The 15,794-nt window shown below is 41.9% G+C and overlaps 2 protein-coding genes and 1 long non-coding RNA gene across 17 annotated transcripts in view; 2 read left to right on the top strand and 1 right to left on the bottom strand.

Annotated features, from left to right (window-relative positions):
* LOC135236664 (uncharacterized) overlaps positions 1-6,608 on the top strand; it is a 57,962-nt gene extending 51,354 nt beyond the window's left edge. The window contains exon 11 of the mRNA XM_064303151.1: positions 6,460-6,608. Within this exon, the coding sequence (XP_064159221.1) occupies positions 6,460-6,608 (149 nt within the window). The remainder of the gene's footprint in view (positions 1-6,459) is intronic.
* Positions 1-15,794, top strand: part of LOC135235496 (NACHT, LRR and PYD domains-containing protein 3-like) — a 340,665-nt gene that overhangs the window by 297,255 nt on the left and 27,616 nt on the right. The window lies entirely within an intron of this gene.
* Positions 1-15,794, bottom strand: part of LOC135235507 (uncharacterized) — a 72,736-nt gene that overhangs the window by 32,485 nt on the left and 24,457 nt on the right. The window lies entirely within an intron of this gene.

Genomic DNA, 15,794 nt, shown 5'->3' with positions numbered 1-15,794 from the left:
TAGGGAAACTTTTTTTTGGGATAAATGGTTTTAAGTCATAAAGGGGCCCAAAGGGTATAAAATACCCTCAAACCACCGTGCTGCTGCCAATTGCAGTAGATACTAAAAGCTTGTTTCTCCGTTTAATTTTCCTTTGAACTCAATAAAAAAATATTCTGAGAAACAATGCTTGTAGCTTTCAGCCAAAAATTTTGTCCTACTGTATCGCATAATTTACAGCTAACTAGCCCCCCCCCAAAATTCCCATAGAGATCCATTCAAAGCAGAGAGTTTTTGTACGCTTGTAGGAAAAACCTAAAGGGGTGGGGGGCGGATGGGTGGGGGTGAGGGGGTTGTGGTTGTGGATGTGTGGGTGAGTGGGTGTGTGTATGGGGATGTTTTCTATCTGCTGGATGAACATAATATAGTTTTACCCATTCATTTCCTATGGTGGTCATTTTAGACCCGGAACACCACAGGTGTGACAAAGTTGACTAAACCACTCAAAATTCAATGAAAGTGGTGATCAGCAATTCTGTATGTTCAAATGCCTAGTGTGGAGGAAAACATAAGGTCTTGAGGCAATCAGATGAAAAACAATATTTATGATTTAGGAAAGTTGTAAATCGGTCAGATTTGACCGGAACACAGGAGGAAGGTTAACATTCAGTGCTACTGCAACCAAAGTATGAGTTAAAAAAAGAAACGCGTTGTTTTAGTTTCATTAGTAGACGATACACGACAACTATGCCGAATACGGAGTTTCGCAGTGCCACCATTGTCGCTCTGGTCGTTCATTTAACACGCACCCCCTCCCTGCAGTGTCATCTACAACTACAACCCCCACCCATGACATAATGGACAATATTGTCTATGTTGGCATTCATAAATATATTCTTTCACCACTAAAAATCGTATTCCGTCATTGCAACAAGATAAACCCGACAATAGCCCTAAGATATGCCAATACAGCAGTGAAAACGCTGCTCACTGAATAACGAAATAAACGAGAAAAAGTTTTTAAAAGTTATACCATGTCATTCTACAGTCAATATCTGGGACTAAATATTGAATAAATATACAACCTTACCATTGGTTTTACGCGTAGCGATGTCCCTTTTGAGACTGAGTGGTCATACATTGTCTTGGACAATCAGTTCGAGAAATATACGCGCATTTGTGATGCATGGGTACCTTCCAAAAAAGCTGTGCGTAATACCACACGTGTTGTTTATGGCATTGTCGCCCTTTTAGTACAGTCTGAAAATTTATTTATTCAGTTGGTGAGAGTATAAGCTTTCTAACGATGTATAACATGTCTGATTTTGCTTTTGGAATAGCGTTTTATAGGTCAACGTAACCAAAATATTTCTTATCTGCCAATGTCTAAATAAATAAAACGGTAGGCTACTTTGCGCTCAGCACGCAGTTCGCGAGTCTTTTTTCCGTTTTTTCTCAATGTCGTATTTATTATTTGAAATGTGCATTCATGTGTTATTATTCTATCTGTCTCTGTGGCGCTCTGAAATGTGCATTCTCTGCTAAACTGAGCAATGGATTGGAATATGTGTCTGACGTAGTGTTGCACGGTATACCAAAACTTCAGCACTTTCTCGGCACTTAAAAAAAAAAAGAAAAGAAAAAAAAAGAAACGGTTCGGTATTTGAATCTTCCGACGTTTGGTAGTTTTGAGTCAAATGTAAAAGCCAGGGAAAATTGTCTCCCGCATTACTGATTGAGAGGATGAAAAGTGTAATTTGTCAGAATCTTCGCTAGAAGGCAGTAGCAACTAAGGTTGCCAAGTGAGGTGACTTGCGCTTGTGCACTCAGCTCCTTGATACAGCGCAAGCTTTGATTAAAGATTATTTACTTTACAACTGTTTAATTTTTTAAATATATTTAACATATTTTTATATTGTTCAGTGTTGTAACACTATAGGCCTATGCATATTAATATGTTGAAGAGGCTTCAACTTAAAGGTTGTTAATAAACCATGAATTCGAAAATGAGGTCAACCCTTGTGGACATTACGTTTCTGACCTATCAAGGTAATTTCAGTATCGTTAGGTACCGAGTATCGAATTAGCATCGTTTAAGTTTCAAGTATCATTTCAGTATTGAGTATCGTAATACTAAACCTGGTATCAGTATCAAAGTCAAAATTTTGGTATCGTGACAACACTAGTGTGACGCCTTTTTTAGTTGCGGCGCAGAAACACTGCAGCTGTGCATACATGCCGGACCATCTAAGTGTTACGACATAGTAAAGGCCTTTACGGGAAGCGGCCAGGACATATCCATGGTGATGTAACTAAGTCATCCGACAGCGTCTCTTAGCACAAAATTAGTCATAAGTCATCAATATGTCATACGATCATCGTGATATTCAGTAGATATGTTGGGTGAAGGAATATGATCATGAGTACAAAGCCATTTTAAAATCGCTCCATAGGGGGCGCGATGGTGCCAATGCTTGGACCCCTCTCAACGCCGCTTGCGGCTTTAATTTTACATATATCTTTGCCTACATCTTGTCTACAGTGTGGTATAAAACATTTTAGTTTTTCAAATGGGTTTTTTTTTAAATTATGGTGAAAAAGGAGACACAAGCCTGGTCAAAACGAGTCCCCAACTGCAATGGAATTTTGAAGCCATGGTTTGAAACTGAGACATTTTGGCATCTATAGTGTTTTGAGAGTACATATTTCATTAAATTTCCATCCCATAACAATATATATGAGCAAATGCATACAGTATATTAGTTTTACTGTACGGTCACCACTAAATATTGGTTAATGTTGCTTGCCTCCAAGGACAGTTATTAAATGCTGAGGGAAGCGGCTAAATTTATATATATTCTGGCAAGTTAGTGATTTATGTTGTGATTTGACTATACTGTAGCATTTATTACATTATGCATATAAATTAAACTCTTAAAATGTGTTTTTGGGAAAGATTGCCAAAATAGGTTTGACCTCCCTGATATAACGTTTTATGTATAGTAATTAGGGCTGTTAACAGTTAATTGATTGACTATTAATCATTAATAAGAATGGTGATTGACCAATTTAATTGATTAAATAATTAATTTTCAATATACCATTTCAATGAATAACCTAACGCTGGTGATTATACTTCAGATTAGAAAGTCGATTCTCCCTCATCAGAAACAAATCTCCTTGACTGGTGGAAAGTCAGGGCATTAGACTGCCAGCATTAGCAAAATGCTATTTGTCCATTCCTGGTAGTGGTGGGTGTTACAGGTCCTTGCAGGGACACATATCCTTTGACTCTGTTCCCTAAAAGGATTTGTTCCTGGATTTGTTCATTGATTCCTTCATAGCTCTCTCCCTGACTCCCGCGAAGGAGAACGAGAGTCATGCAGCGACTGATTCCGACTTCAGACTCCTAGTGAAAAATATTTAATCTACTGTGCTTTGTATGTGAATTCCTACAGGAACCTCACACAAATAGGTAGCACGAGTTAGCCTACTATATCATTTGCAAATGACAGAAGGGTTGATGATAATATAGTCTCTAGGCTATCAAACGTGCTAATTATTTAGCAGGATGTGACAATTTCTTATGAATTTGTAGCGTTATTAGTGCAGAAGTTATATTTATTTCGCGGAGCGATGTTGTAATATAGCCAAAATTGTGATTTGCCGTTTCAGTTTTACACTCTTTATTTTCATTCTCTGTCTGCCTGTCATGATTTTATGACCCATAATTCCATGCAGAATCTACTGAATGCCGTGCCGTTCACAATTGCAGCGGGATTGTCGGATATGATTTTATCTTCCAGCTTAGCTTTGTATTTATTTTGGCTAACAGCGTTGTGTCAGAGGAGGACTCTCGTGTGGACCTTGAATATCAGCGGCTAGAAGCTCAGGCTGAGGAAGCTCAACGTCTTCAGGAGGAGGCTCTCCAGGCTAAAGAACTGAAGCCGTCGCTTGAAGAAAGCAGAGAGTGACTGGGAGGTAGCCAAACGTGTCACCACCTTACTCACCGCTGACCCTGAATCCGCCAGTCCAGATGTTCCATTACCTCCTGCTAGTTTCCTGCATCTTCCTCAGGCTTCTGACATGGACCAGGCTGAGACCCTTCCTTCCGCTCACCCTCAGCATTCCACGCCTCGGCAGCCAGAGTTTCCTCCAGCAGCTGTGTCAGCCACAGCTATTCCGACTGCTTCAGCTGCACTGCAGGCACTGCCACAAGTATATCGAGACTCAGTGCTGCTCTCTCCTGGATCTTCTCAGCTGATCTCACACACTGTTACAGCATCTACTGCTCCACGTCCTGCACCCCATGTGACACAGTATCTAACTCCAGCACCCATGGCAGCCTTTGGGCTACAGCACTCTGTATCACATATTTTCACACTTTTTTTCCCTTGTCAGAATAAAGCCTAACACTTTACAATAAGGTCACGTGACTTCAGTATGAATCAAATTTGTCTTTAGTTAGTAGTTCAATAATGTTACTCATTTATTATAGTTACATGATTATTTATACATTAGCAAAACACAGGATCAACTTAACAAGAATGTGACCTTATTGTGAAGTGCTACTGAATAAAGTGCAGTAAAATTGTCAGGCTAGTGAGCTAGTGCTCTCATTTAATGTTCTGAACCCAGAACATAAGCAGCATCAAATGCAAGAACTCCTCACTTACTCGTGTATTTTATTTTATTTCATTTACTAATTATTTGCAAAAATACCAATTTTCTAATAAATGGTGAATTTGTTGAAAGTGAAAGGCAGAGTCACATGCCGTGACACACCCCTTTTGTGGACCGAAGAGTTGGACGCAGGGAATTGTGGGAAAAGATTCGGATTTCACCAGCATTTACTGTGGGCTTAGCGAGAGAGACTATTGATAGAAAATAATTAAAGGAAACAAACTTATTCTCCCTTCCCCCTCATGGATTCCAGGTAACAAAATAATGTAGTAAAATAACAAACTGAAATAACCAGAACAAGTCCGCACAACGGGGACGCTTTTCAGCCCTTTCTGTCGCTGAGGCTCTTTCTGCCACTGCTTTCACACTCTCTCTCTCTCTCTCTCGCGCATACTGGGAAAAGAACACACACTTTTAAACCCAGGACTGATTAGTAATGTTTTCCAGGTGTGTGTGCCTACTTAACCAGTCCTCTGATTGCCCTGAACCTCCCTCACAAACCAAGCCCTGCCACACAGAGTAATCTGATGGATCAATCTTCATGTCAAAACATGCAACTCAAACTGATTAAAATAAATAGAGGCTATATTAATTTACAATATTAAGACAAGGACACAGTATTAAAGGGGAACAGAAGCACTCATAATGTGGCTCTGGTTTGTTTGCTTTTTACCTTATAAAAGATATGGCCCTGCCTTCAAATCTGAAATCAACCTGTATTTACTAGTGTTGGTAATTCAAAACCCAACATAAAGCATATGGTGAGGTCAACTTGGTTAGCTTACAGGAAATCATAACAGTATTGTCAATTGGTCAGTTACACCTCTTACATATAGAACCCAGGCCTAAAATCCCCTTGTGGCACGCCTATGGCAACCGTGGCAAGGAAAAACTCCCAGATTTTAATATGAAGAAACCTTGAGCAGAACCCGGCTCACAAGGGGAAACCCATCTGCTGCTGGCCGGCACTGGGCGGACAGTAAAGGAGGTTGACCAATATTCTAAAATTGTATATAGACATGATGTATGAGAACAGAGTAAGGCTGGCTAGATAATAAAGGAACAAACAAGAAAGAAAGAATTCTACGCTTGTCTTGTACAAGGCCTATTCCCAGATACAGGCACCTCTAATTACAGTGTGACAGTGAAAATACAAGCAATACATGTAGGTGAGTACATAGGTATGAATACATTGGTCTTTGGTTTATTTTACGTATGCTGTGGGAGTCCTTCTATACTGAACAACCTGGGCTGTTTCAGTATTAGTCCTCCCACAGATGAGTTGTATTAACATGCATTGTACTATTTTGGTTATCCAGATCAGCATTGTTAGTCCTAGTAGGGTCAGAAAAATATATTCCACTATGATTTTCCCAAAGTCTCCCAAAGAACTAGACAGCCAATCAAGAAAACTCCATCTTGCAAGTGATATTTCATAGATAACCCAGGAAACATTATAGATTTTAGAGATCACAGTCTTTAAGTCCTCCTGGTTATTGGGGATGTAAGAACAGCATTCAATTCCAATAATTTTACAAGCCCCACCCTGAGCAGAGAGAATGTAGTGCAGTGCTGCTCTGTTCTGTAGGGCCATTACCCGTATGGCGGTCAGTTCCTCAGACACCTTACTTAGGCCTAATGCAGTATTGTTGGCCAGAATTTCAACTTCCCTGGAGAGATCGCCAATCTGATCTAATGCTGACATGACTCCATAAGTTGGAATAAGGGCACCGAGTGCTCTTTTCCAGGAGGATTGGTGGTGAAGGGTTGCATCAAACTTGGTGGGTTGTCTTGCAGGGTGGTCTCTTAGTGCAGGAGTCCGCTGCAGCGTGATCCGGAAGATAGGCGTGGTCTGGAGCATGTGTCCGCGGTGGCGTGGTCTGGAGCAGGCGTCAGCAGTCTTGGTGGTGTCTTCGGGTGATGGGCACGGTTTGGTCCGAGAGTGATGGATCCAGACCGGGATACCTGTAACTCGAAGGGCAGACTCAGAGGTTAATAACACCTGATGGGGGCCTTGCCATCGGGGTTGGAAAGATTTAAGATGAGGGGCTTTTATCATAACCCATTGTCCAGGTTCATATTTCTATACTTCCTGTCCCCCCTCCTTTTGTTCATCTTTCAGAGTTTGTAATGACAAAGTATGGGTGGTTTGGTTTTTCACAGCTTCATTTAAGTTTTGGCAATATTTCAGCAGTATGTCTCCTACTATAAGAGAGTCCTTTGACCCTTTACAGAGACCAGGGGCTAGTGACATGGCTCTGCCAGTCACTAACTCGTATGGAGACAGTTCAGTTACCGCGTTAGGGGTTGCTGTCATTGCCATGAGCCTCCCCCTTTTGACAACAATACCTTGGTCAGTTTTTCTTTCAGCGTCCGATTTGTTCGTTCGACCAGACCTGAACTTTGAGGATGGTACGGGCAGTGGAAATGTTGCTTGATCCCCAGGTACGAACATACCTGCTTCATGATCTTCCCTGTAAAGTGGGTTCCTTGGTCTGAGTCTATGAAACAGGGAAGACCCCAACGTGGGCAGAATTCAGACGCTATTACCCTCGCAGTGGTGGTGGCATTTGCACAAGCTACAGGGTAAGCTTCTACCCAACGCGTGAAGTGATCTATGAGGACGAGACAGTGCTGTTTTCCATGGCTTTTTGGAAGAGGGCCGATGAAGTCCATCTAAATTTGCTGAAAGGGTCCAGTGGGCCGTGGTTGGTGTTTCTTCATGACTTTTATTTTTGGGCCTTGGTTACATTGTGCTCAAATGATACAGCGTCTGATGAAATCTTTCATGACCTTTGTCATTTTGGGAGCCCACCAATAGAGTGATATGTTGTGTCGCATTGTTCTTTCACCATTGTGCGCGGCACCATGATAGACTTCACATAGCAGTGAAAGGATGCACAGAGGAGCGACAACTTTTCCATCCTGTGTGCGCCAAATGTTATCATAATGAAGAGTACATTCATTTTCGATCCAAGTCCACTTTTCTGCTCTTGTACAGTCATTCTGTACAATGTCCAATTCAGTCGGGCCCGACATCTTAATAGTAGCCATTTTGTAGGTGGATATTGAGTCACTTAGAGCTGCTGCTTTGGCAGCTTCGTCCGCCCAGTGGTTACCCAAGCTGATTGCATCTTGTCCTTTTGTGTGCGCTTTAACTTTTACAACTGCTAGTTTAGCTGGTAGCTTAGAGGTAGTTATGAGGTTCTGAACAACCCCCCCCGTTTTTTATCGGGGTACCTGATGAAGACAGGAAACCTCGAGATGACCAGTTAACTTGGAAGACGGCCCGACGCTATAATTTGGCCAGAAATGTCAACAACTGCATACCCTGTAACTGGATGAGCCCCATTGTAGAAACGAGATCCATCAACGAAAAGTGATAAGTCATTGTCAAGAAGGGGTGTTTCAGAGATTTTCGCGTTGGTTAAGGAATCAGGAGACAGTGGGCACTCGTGGTTCCCCATCACCCTCTACAGGTTAAAGAGTGGCTGGGTTCACAGCCAGGGAGTGGATGAGTGTGATAAGTGGAGCCAACAAGATGGCTTCCCATCGAGTCCATCTAGCTGCTGAAATGCGGGAGAAACGGCCTTGGGTTAGTATGTTATGCACAGCTTGTGAGACATTGACAGAGAGTGGAGCCCCTGAGACCAGTGGGGCGGAGACTGTGACTGCCGTAGCGGCAGCCTGTACTTCCTGTAAACAAGGGGAAAGACCAGAAGCCACAGAATCCAGGCAAGAAGAATAATATGCAACAGGGCGTTGCACACCTCCATGGGGCTGGGTAAGAACAGCCGTCATGTGACCTTGTTTAACAGCTGACCATAGAAAGAACGGTAGGTCAGAGCAGGGGAAACCTAAAGCAGGGGCAGAAGTAAGAGCAGACTTGAGAACAGTAAAGGCATATTCACATTCAGGTGACCAAGCAACTGTCTCTAGTGGGCGACACAGGCCCTTCAAAAGAGCATTGATTGGTGCGGCAACAACAGAACAGTCGGGTATATGGTTCCTGCAGAAGTTAAAAAGCCCCAGAATCTTACGAACATCTCGGACAGTGCGGGGACGCGGAGCAGTGGCAATAGCAGTTCATCGGTGAGCTGCTTTGAGCCCTGGGAGATGGTAAAGCCCAAATACTGGGCAGTGTCCTGTGCGATTTGGGCCTTCTTTGGACTTGCTTTCATATTGTATCTTTCCAATGCTCTGAATAAAGCTTTCAGAGCCTGAAAATGTGAGACAGAGTCAGAAGAAGCCAAGAGAATGTCATCAACGTATTGGAGGCACTGTGTCCCTCCATACTGAGACCATGAAACCGTTGCTAGAATTTCAGCCATTGCGCGATGAAAAAGTGTGGGACTATTATGGAAACCTTGAGCATACGTGTCCAGGTGTATTGTGTGTACTGGTGTGTGAAGGAAAACCATGCTCTTGAGTTTTCAGCAACAGGCAGTGCCCAGAATCCATTGGCCCAATATCTATAACAGAAAATATACAGTGAGTAGGTTTGATATCAGCAAGCAGAGTATTGGGATCAGCAACAATTGGAGCAAGTTTATCAGCAGCAGCATTGTTCTGTAATCAATTGTCAGGCGCCATGAGCCATCTGGTCTTTGGACTGGCCTGATTGGAGAATTACATGGTGAGGCACATGGTTCAATGACCCCCTGGGAAAGCAAGGACTGAATGATTGGTTTAATTGGGTATTGTTTCACAGGTGAGGGCATTGTGCCTGTTACCTCAAGTGGTGGTACTGGAGCAGCCCCACAATCCAATTTGTGCACAGACCAGCACGCAGGGAACGCTGCACATAGAGCTTGAAACTTATTGGATAAATCCCAAGAATGGACAGTAGGTGTTGCAACAGAGGCTATGGCAGTATGTGAAAAGCGGTTAGCTGTTAGTGACAATGTCTTACGCTTGTGAGAAGCATCAAAAACTGATAAAGCCATAGGTGCATATGCAACAGTAGCTTTCAATAGTGCCATGCCATCAGAACCCAGGATAGTGCCTTCTGCTGTCTGACAAACGAAAAATGATTGTGTCCAATAAGCATTATTGGATTCGACAAGTACCGGTAAGGAAGAAGCATAAACAGAAGCGCCAGTATCAATTAGCATAACGCACGGCCGGCCTCCTAACCACGCACTAAGATACGGTCTACAAAGGGTCTGAGTTTCTATACTACTGATTGAAAGGGAGGCCGGAAATTCCTATTGTTTCAAATTGTCCAACATGGAGATGAGTTGTCTTCTGGTTAAGTGTGTGTAATTATCATTGGAAACTTGCGCCTTAGGTAGGGCGGCTATACATTTTGGTGCCCGGTGTCCTGATTCGCCGCAGCGAAAGCATTTATCTCCATCCCTGATTTGGTGAGCATAGCGCCTACCTTTCCCGTGGTCCCTTCCTTTGCATTGATGACCATAATGACCCATTTTTCCACAATTATTACAGTGTATATTAACATTAGAAAGATTTTCACGCACAGCAGCAATGGGATGTGAAGCGGGTGCATTTTTACGTGTCTGTTCCTCTAAGCGAGAAGCCCACGCAACAATATCATTAAAAGAGTTACCCGGGTTTATGCCGATTGCTAGCACCTTTTGAATATGTGGGGCAGCGTCTGCTAATAACTGTTGCGTAAATTCAGCCACGTCTCTATTGGGGTTAGGGAAGCCACTATGCGTTTCAAATGCTTCATATTTTCTGTCAGCGTATTCTGCAAATGGCAAGTTATCCTGTACTACTGCCGTGAATCGATGCCATTTAGGTGCACCTTTGCCCAATGCGGTTTTTACAGCCCCGCTGAAATCATTAATCGCCGTTTGAAGCTCAGCGCGATTTGCCCAGGGGCCAGACGTCCATATTTCCTGCCTGAAGTGTTCTGGCTCAATTGTGTTCCAGCTTGAAGTGGGACACTTAGCGCGCACGATCGAAAACATGTCTAAGGGATGTAATGACATGTTTCGTTGTAGCTCATTTAACTGATGCCAAAATAGTACGTTATCGTCATGTGCATTAAGACTTGGTAAATCTTTTAATAACGCTCTCATGTCGGTTACACTCAATGGTATATGGTCAACGTGAAGCCGCTGTTCGTTTCCTCTACCTCAAATTTTTGTAACCATTGGAGCCATGGGGGCTACATAATCCGTATGTTTATTCTCGAAATACAACGGATCGGTTATCGAACGTTCCTTACTTAGATCGGGATAAAATCTGTGAACGTCTTTTAAACCACCCGGGATACATGCGAGCGCGGTGCTCTGATCGGAGCTGTTACATTTTTCATTTAATTCTTCTACCCTTTTTTCAATTCGGATAACTCTTTGTCTCTAGTTTGCAACTGATTTTGCATTGTATCACACTTTTTTATGAGTTTCCTATATTCTGTCACCAAGATGACAGTGCCGTAAACGGTCCGATTACTATTTTGCTTTCCCCACCATTCCAGCGACGCCGGAGTAGATCCTTTCGGATCCCAACCATTCTGTGTCATTCTCCTTTCCTGGTTCACATATTTTTTCTGTAAATAATGTTGTAATACTCCCGGCATATTCATGGGCATTCACATTATCTGTTTAGTCGCCATGTTCAGTTGCAATTTATATATTTTTGGGGCTATACTTTGGATATAATATATATAATATATAATATATAGTTACAGTATTTAATGTATACACGTGCGTTACTGGCCAACACTTAACATACGATCAAGAACAATACAAACACGGACCAATAAAGACTCGGAACAATATCAAACGCAACAATAATGACCCAAAACAGTATCGAAAATGCAACAATGACGTGATTCATGTCGGACACGGGTAAGCTTCTTAGGAAAAGTGGCTATAATAGCCCGCTCACCTAATACTCCAGGTAGGGTACAACCTCCGTTCCCTGGACTAAGGGCCAAAAACTCAGCCTGCCTCAGCACAAACTCACAAAAACCTAAGTGAGAGACTACTCCCTTGTCTCTCACTCTAGGCCGAGGCGCAAAACCTCACTCTCCCCGGGACATGAAAACGCAGACAAGAGTACGCTTCATAGGTATTTCTAAACCTACTACCCAAGATATGAAAATAGTTTGTCACTTTGGACCGCGGGTTGAAATGTCAACCTGCCGCGGTAACGTACTCACAGATACTCAAGTTAGAGACACTCCCTTGTCTTTAACTCTGAGCCGGGGCGCAAAAACTCACTCTCCCCGGGGCATGAAAACACAGACACGATATACGCTTCTTAGGTATACTGGACCTAATACCCAGCCGTGAAAATAATTAGTCACTCTGGGCCGCGGGCCAAAAACTCAGCCTGCCGCAGCTACGCAACCACATATTCACCTTTTTGGCGTGAAAACTCACTCTCCTCAGGTTAGGATGAACTTCACCCTGTCACAATATAGCTATATTCCAAATACATATACAGCGCTGGTACATTCAAACAGTAGCTGATACAAAATCAGTTAAAACATAACATCACAGTAGACACGTTACAAAAAGACACAGCTTTTAACCACAAACAATTAATTGCTTCTACACCGGTCAAGTTATAGTATAGGTTACGTACCACTGGGTGGAGCGTTCCAGATCTCCGTAAGTTTGCCTTCCAATCGCCTAACTATATGGTGGTAGAACAAAGTACTCACTCCTCTTGCATTGGTCGGGGAACCCACGGAGGTCCGGAAACGAATCCACCCTGCTCGCAGCGCCAATTTGTTAATGGTAATTCAAGATGTTACCAAAAACAAGTAAAATGACCGTTATCCCAGGAAGAAGCAGATCAGAAGTTCGTAGTAAAAACAGGAAGATTTATTACGCAGCCAGCTAAGGGAACAACTCAGCGAGAAAGTTCAAAAAGGTATTGGTGGGTAATTAGTTTTATACAGTTTTCAGTCCATTGATATTTGCATATAGTGGAATTCTATTGTTGAAAGGGAGCACTGCCTCTGATTGGTGATAAGGGACCGTGCTTCCTTCTGATTGGACCATTCAAATCCATGATGGTCATGGGGGGGCCAGTGGAAATTCCCAGGAGGGGAAACCTCGAAACCGACAGGAATGGAGGCCCATATATGGTCATGGGGGTGGCCCTTCCTCCGGGACTTAGAATACACAAACTGGGATTTAGAATACACAAAACTGTCTGTTTCCCAACACTAGAAAAAAGCTAAAAAATCCCTTTTTTGCATGAAGGTGCAGCCATCCTGGAACATGCTAGGTTGTGAAGTCCCTGAAATAAATCTGTCTCTAATAGATTGTTTTAAAATGACCTCTTATTGAAATAAAGTAGTTGCCCTAATGGACTTACCAAAAGAAATGTATGGTAACGTGAAATGTGTGGAGTTGTGAAAAACTGAGTTTAAAGATCTTTAGCCTAGGTGTACGCAAACTTCTGGTGTCTACTGTAAATTGTTTCTCCAAATGTTTCAGCAGAAAATTTTAATCATTAGGTGTATTGTTTCTCTTATACAATCATTTTTTTTCCAGAGGAGCTGCCCATTCTGCTAGTGAAACTAACGATTTGCCCAGTAAGTACCCCAGTAAGGGTGTTACCCCAAAACTTGATCTCTTGTTACCCCAAAACCAGTTCTCTGAAACAATGAGTGGAGAGATCCACCTATGGGGAATGTCATCCAGTCTTGACCTTCGCAGAAGCATCCAGTTGCACCAAGGCTGGCTCTGACAGACAGTAGCGTGTCCAATGCTAAAGGAGGCCACACTGCAGCACCTGGTGTTTGCTCTGTTTGCTCTGTTTCCCGCCTTTCTACGCTGTAAAGCGTCTTTGTGACGGTTTGTAAAATGTTTGTCTGTAAAAAGCACCATGCAAATAAAATTTAATTGAATACTCCTCAGTGAACATATGCACTTCTTATGCACGGCAAGCAGTGCAGTCTTGGTACATGGGTCATGCGTAACCACAGAAAGAAAACAAGAAACAAAACAAACAAAAAAAAAATAAAAATCAAATGTGGAGAAATGTCCTGTTTTACAGATTTCATATTTAACCAGCTTAATTGGGACAATGCAATTGACAAATATTTAATAAAAGCTAAAAAAAAAAAAAAAAAAATGGGGGCTTAATTTCTCTAAACGTAGTTCTTCAGGATCACTTTACTGCTCTTGCTAGGCAGAGGGTAGAGGGCATAATGGTCATAATACAGCAAGAAACAAGGAGACTCCTCAAGAAAGTTTTCAAATAATTTTCAAATGCCCCCACTTATTTATTTTTTGTGCAGTTTATATTACTCCACAAGGTCTACCAAACATTTGGTACGGGGTTTTAAAAGAAAAAAAATGACTTAATACATCAGGCTTTTATTATCATTATTATTATCATTGTTACAATAATAATTAAATGCAGCGCAATAATTAGCCTTTTATATTCGCAAAAGCGCGCGAGAATAAACTGAATGGGTGGATTATAGGGCAAGGACATGCAGAAAATAGGTGCAATGTGTGGAATTTCAAAAGACGCCACGTTTTTAAAAATTAAGTTTCTACCAGCAGTAAAAGTTAGTGGCAATAATCAGTTGTGGTGTTCTCATACAGCCACTAGATGGCGCTGCAGTGTAATTCCAGTTGAAAACGATCATGCCGTAGTTGCATTGCTGGTACATCGTCCCAGATGAACTGAAGAGTAGCACAGCTCGTACACGGGTCCGGCACAATATCGCATGTCTGACCAATTATATCATGACTGCTTAGATCATGTTATTTTATGTACTGGTGTATATATTTAAGTTGTCTGTGATAGTACGCTGCTTAGTTCTTCGCTGGCTCCACTAGCTAGGATGGTTCATGAAGTAACGTTAAGGTAGGTTGGTCTGCTAGCTAGCTAACGCCTGCCTGTGAGCCAAAGCTAAATTTACAACAACTGCAACAATTGTCAACTTGACGGTCATGTTGTTTGAAGAAAATGATAAAAGAATGATATTTGCCAAAGGTGCGTTCAAGTTCAGCGAACAAGTTGAACATTTGCAAACTATTTCAAACTTTTTTTCCGCTAGCTTTATGTTCGACGCGAATGTTGGCAGACATAAGCGAACAGTCTGAAAAGGTAGAATGATATTTGCAAAGTGTTAATATCATATAATTGTTTTGTGTAACTGTAGTTCTATATTTATTTTCAAAGAATAACTAGCTGAGGTAACAGCTCGCTCTGAGTCGTTTTCTGTCATCGCTATGGTAACCAACCGACCCTCCTAACGGCCACATTTTAAACAGTGTCGTCAGGGTTACAGTCACATTAAATTAGAATTCGCAATTTTGTATCCGCTTTTTAAGTCTGACGTCACTCGTGACGTAAGACCATTTCCGGGTCCAAACCAGAGACTGTGAAAAGGTCCAAATGCTCGTTCAGATCCCGAACCTGTGTACCTTTTAACGATCACTACTTTAGTGAGGCACCATTGAGGGTTAAAAAGGGTCTAAATTCTTTCAACTCCGATGAAATAAATGCGCTACAAAATCCAGCATTCTAAAGCAGTTAAAACACCAACATTATTCTTTCAGTTTTCAATTGTTGTTACGTCCCCTCCACTTTTCAGTGTCCATGTTCACAATTGATATCAACGTTGAATCACAGTTCTAGTTACTGGCTTCATTTAGGAATGCCAACAATCCGGAAAAATACGGAATCCTCCTTTATTTTGACAGTAGATAGGCGTTCCGTATTTAAGTCATAGCTACGGGACGCATTTTCATCCATATCTTAGTAAAGGATTGTGTTTTAACCGCTGTTTTGAATACAATTAAATAGTTAGCTAGCTAGCTAATCGGCATAACAAGCATGCTGAGACCATTCTGACCTAAAACCAATATTGGGTAGGTGACAAGTGACGGCGAACCTATCATAAAGCTAACTGGCATTCAAAACCCGCTTCAGAGGGTCTTAGAAAGACGTTATGTCTACACTGCGCGACCACACCATTTAAAAAGCAAGAGGTAGGGAGATTAATTTGATTGAGTTATGGTTTTGTGTAGTTCTAATTGTATGGTATAAAACAAGAAGGAACTATTTTTTCTTGTTAGAATCGTTGGTTTCATAGAATTAACCACCAGTTTTTGCTCAACAACGGTGCAAATAAGTAAAACTACCATTATTTTCCAATAACTGGACAGCCCGTCGCGGTTTAT

Source organism: Anguilla rostrata, chromosome 12, assembly GCF_018555375.3.
Source record: "Anguilla rostrata isolate EN2019 chromosome 12, ASM1855537v3, whole genome shotgun sequence".
Classification (NCBI taxonomy): Eukaryota; Metazoa; Chordata; class Actinopteri; order Anguilliformes; family Anguillidae; genus Anguilla; species Anguilla rostrata.
The sequence above is the reverse complement of the archived record's forward strand: the minus strand, read 5'-3'. Positions and strand labels throughout refer to the sequence as shown.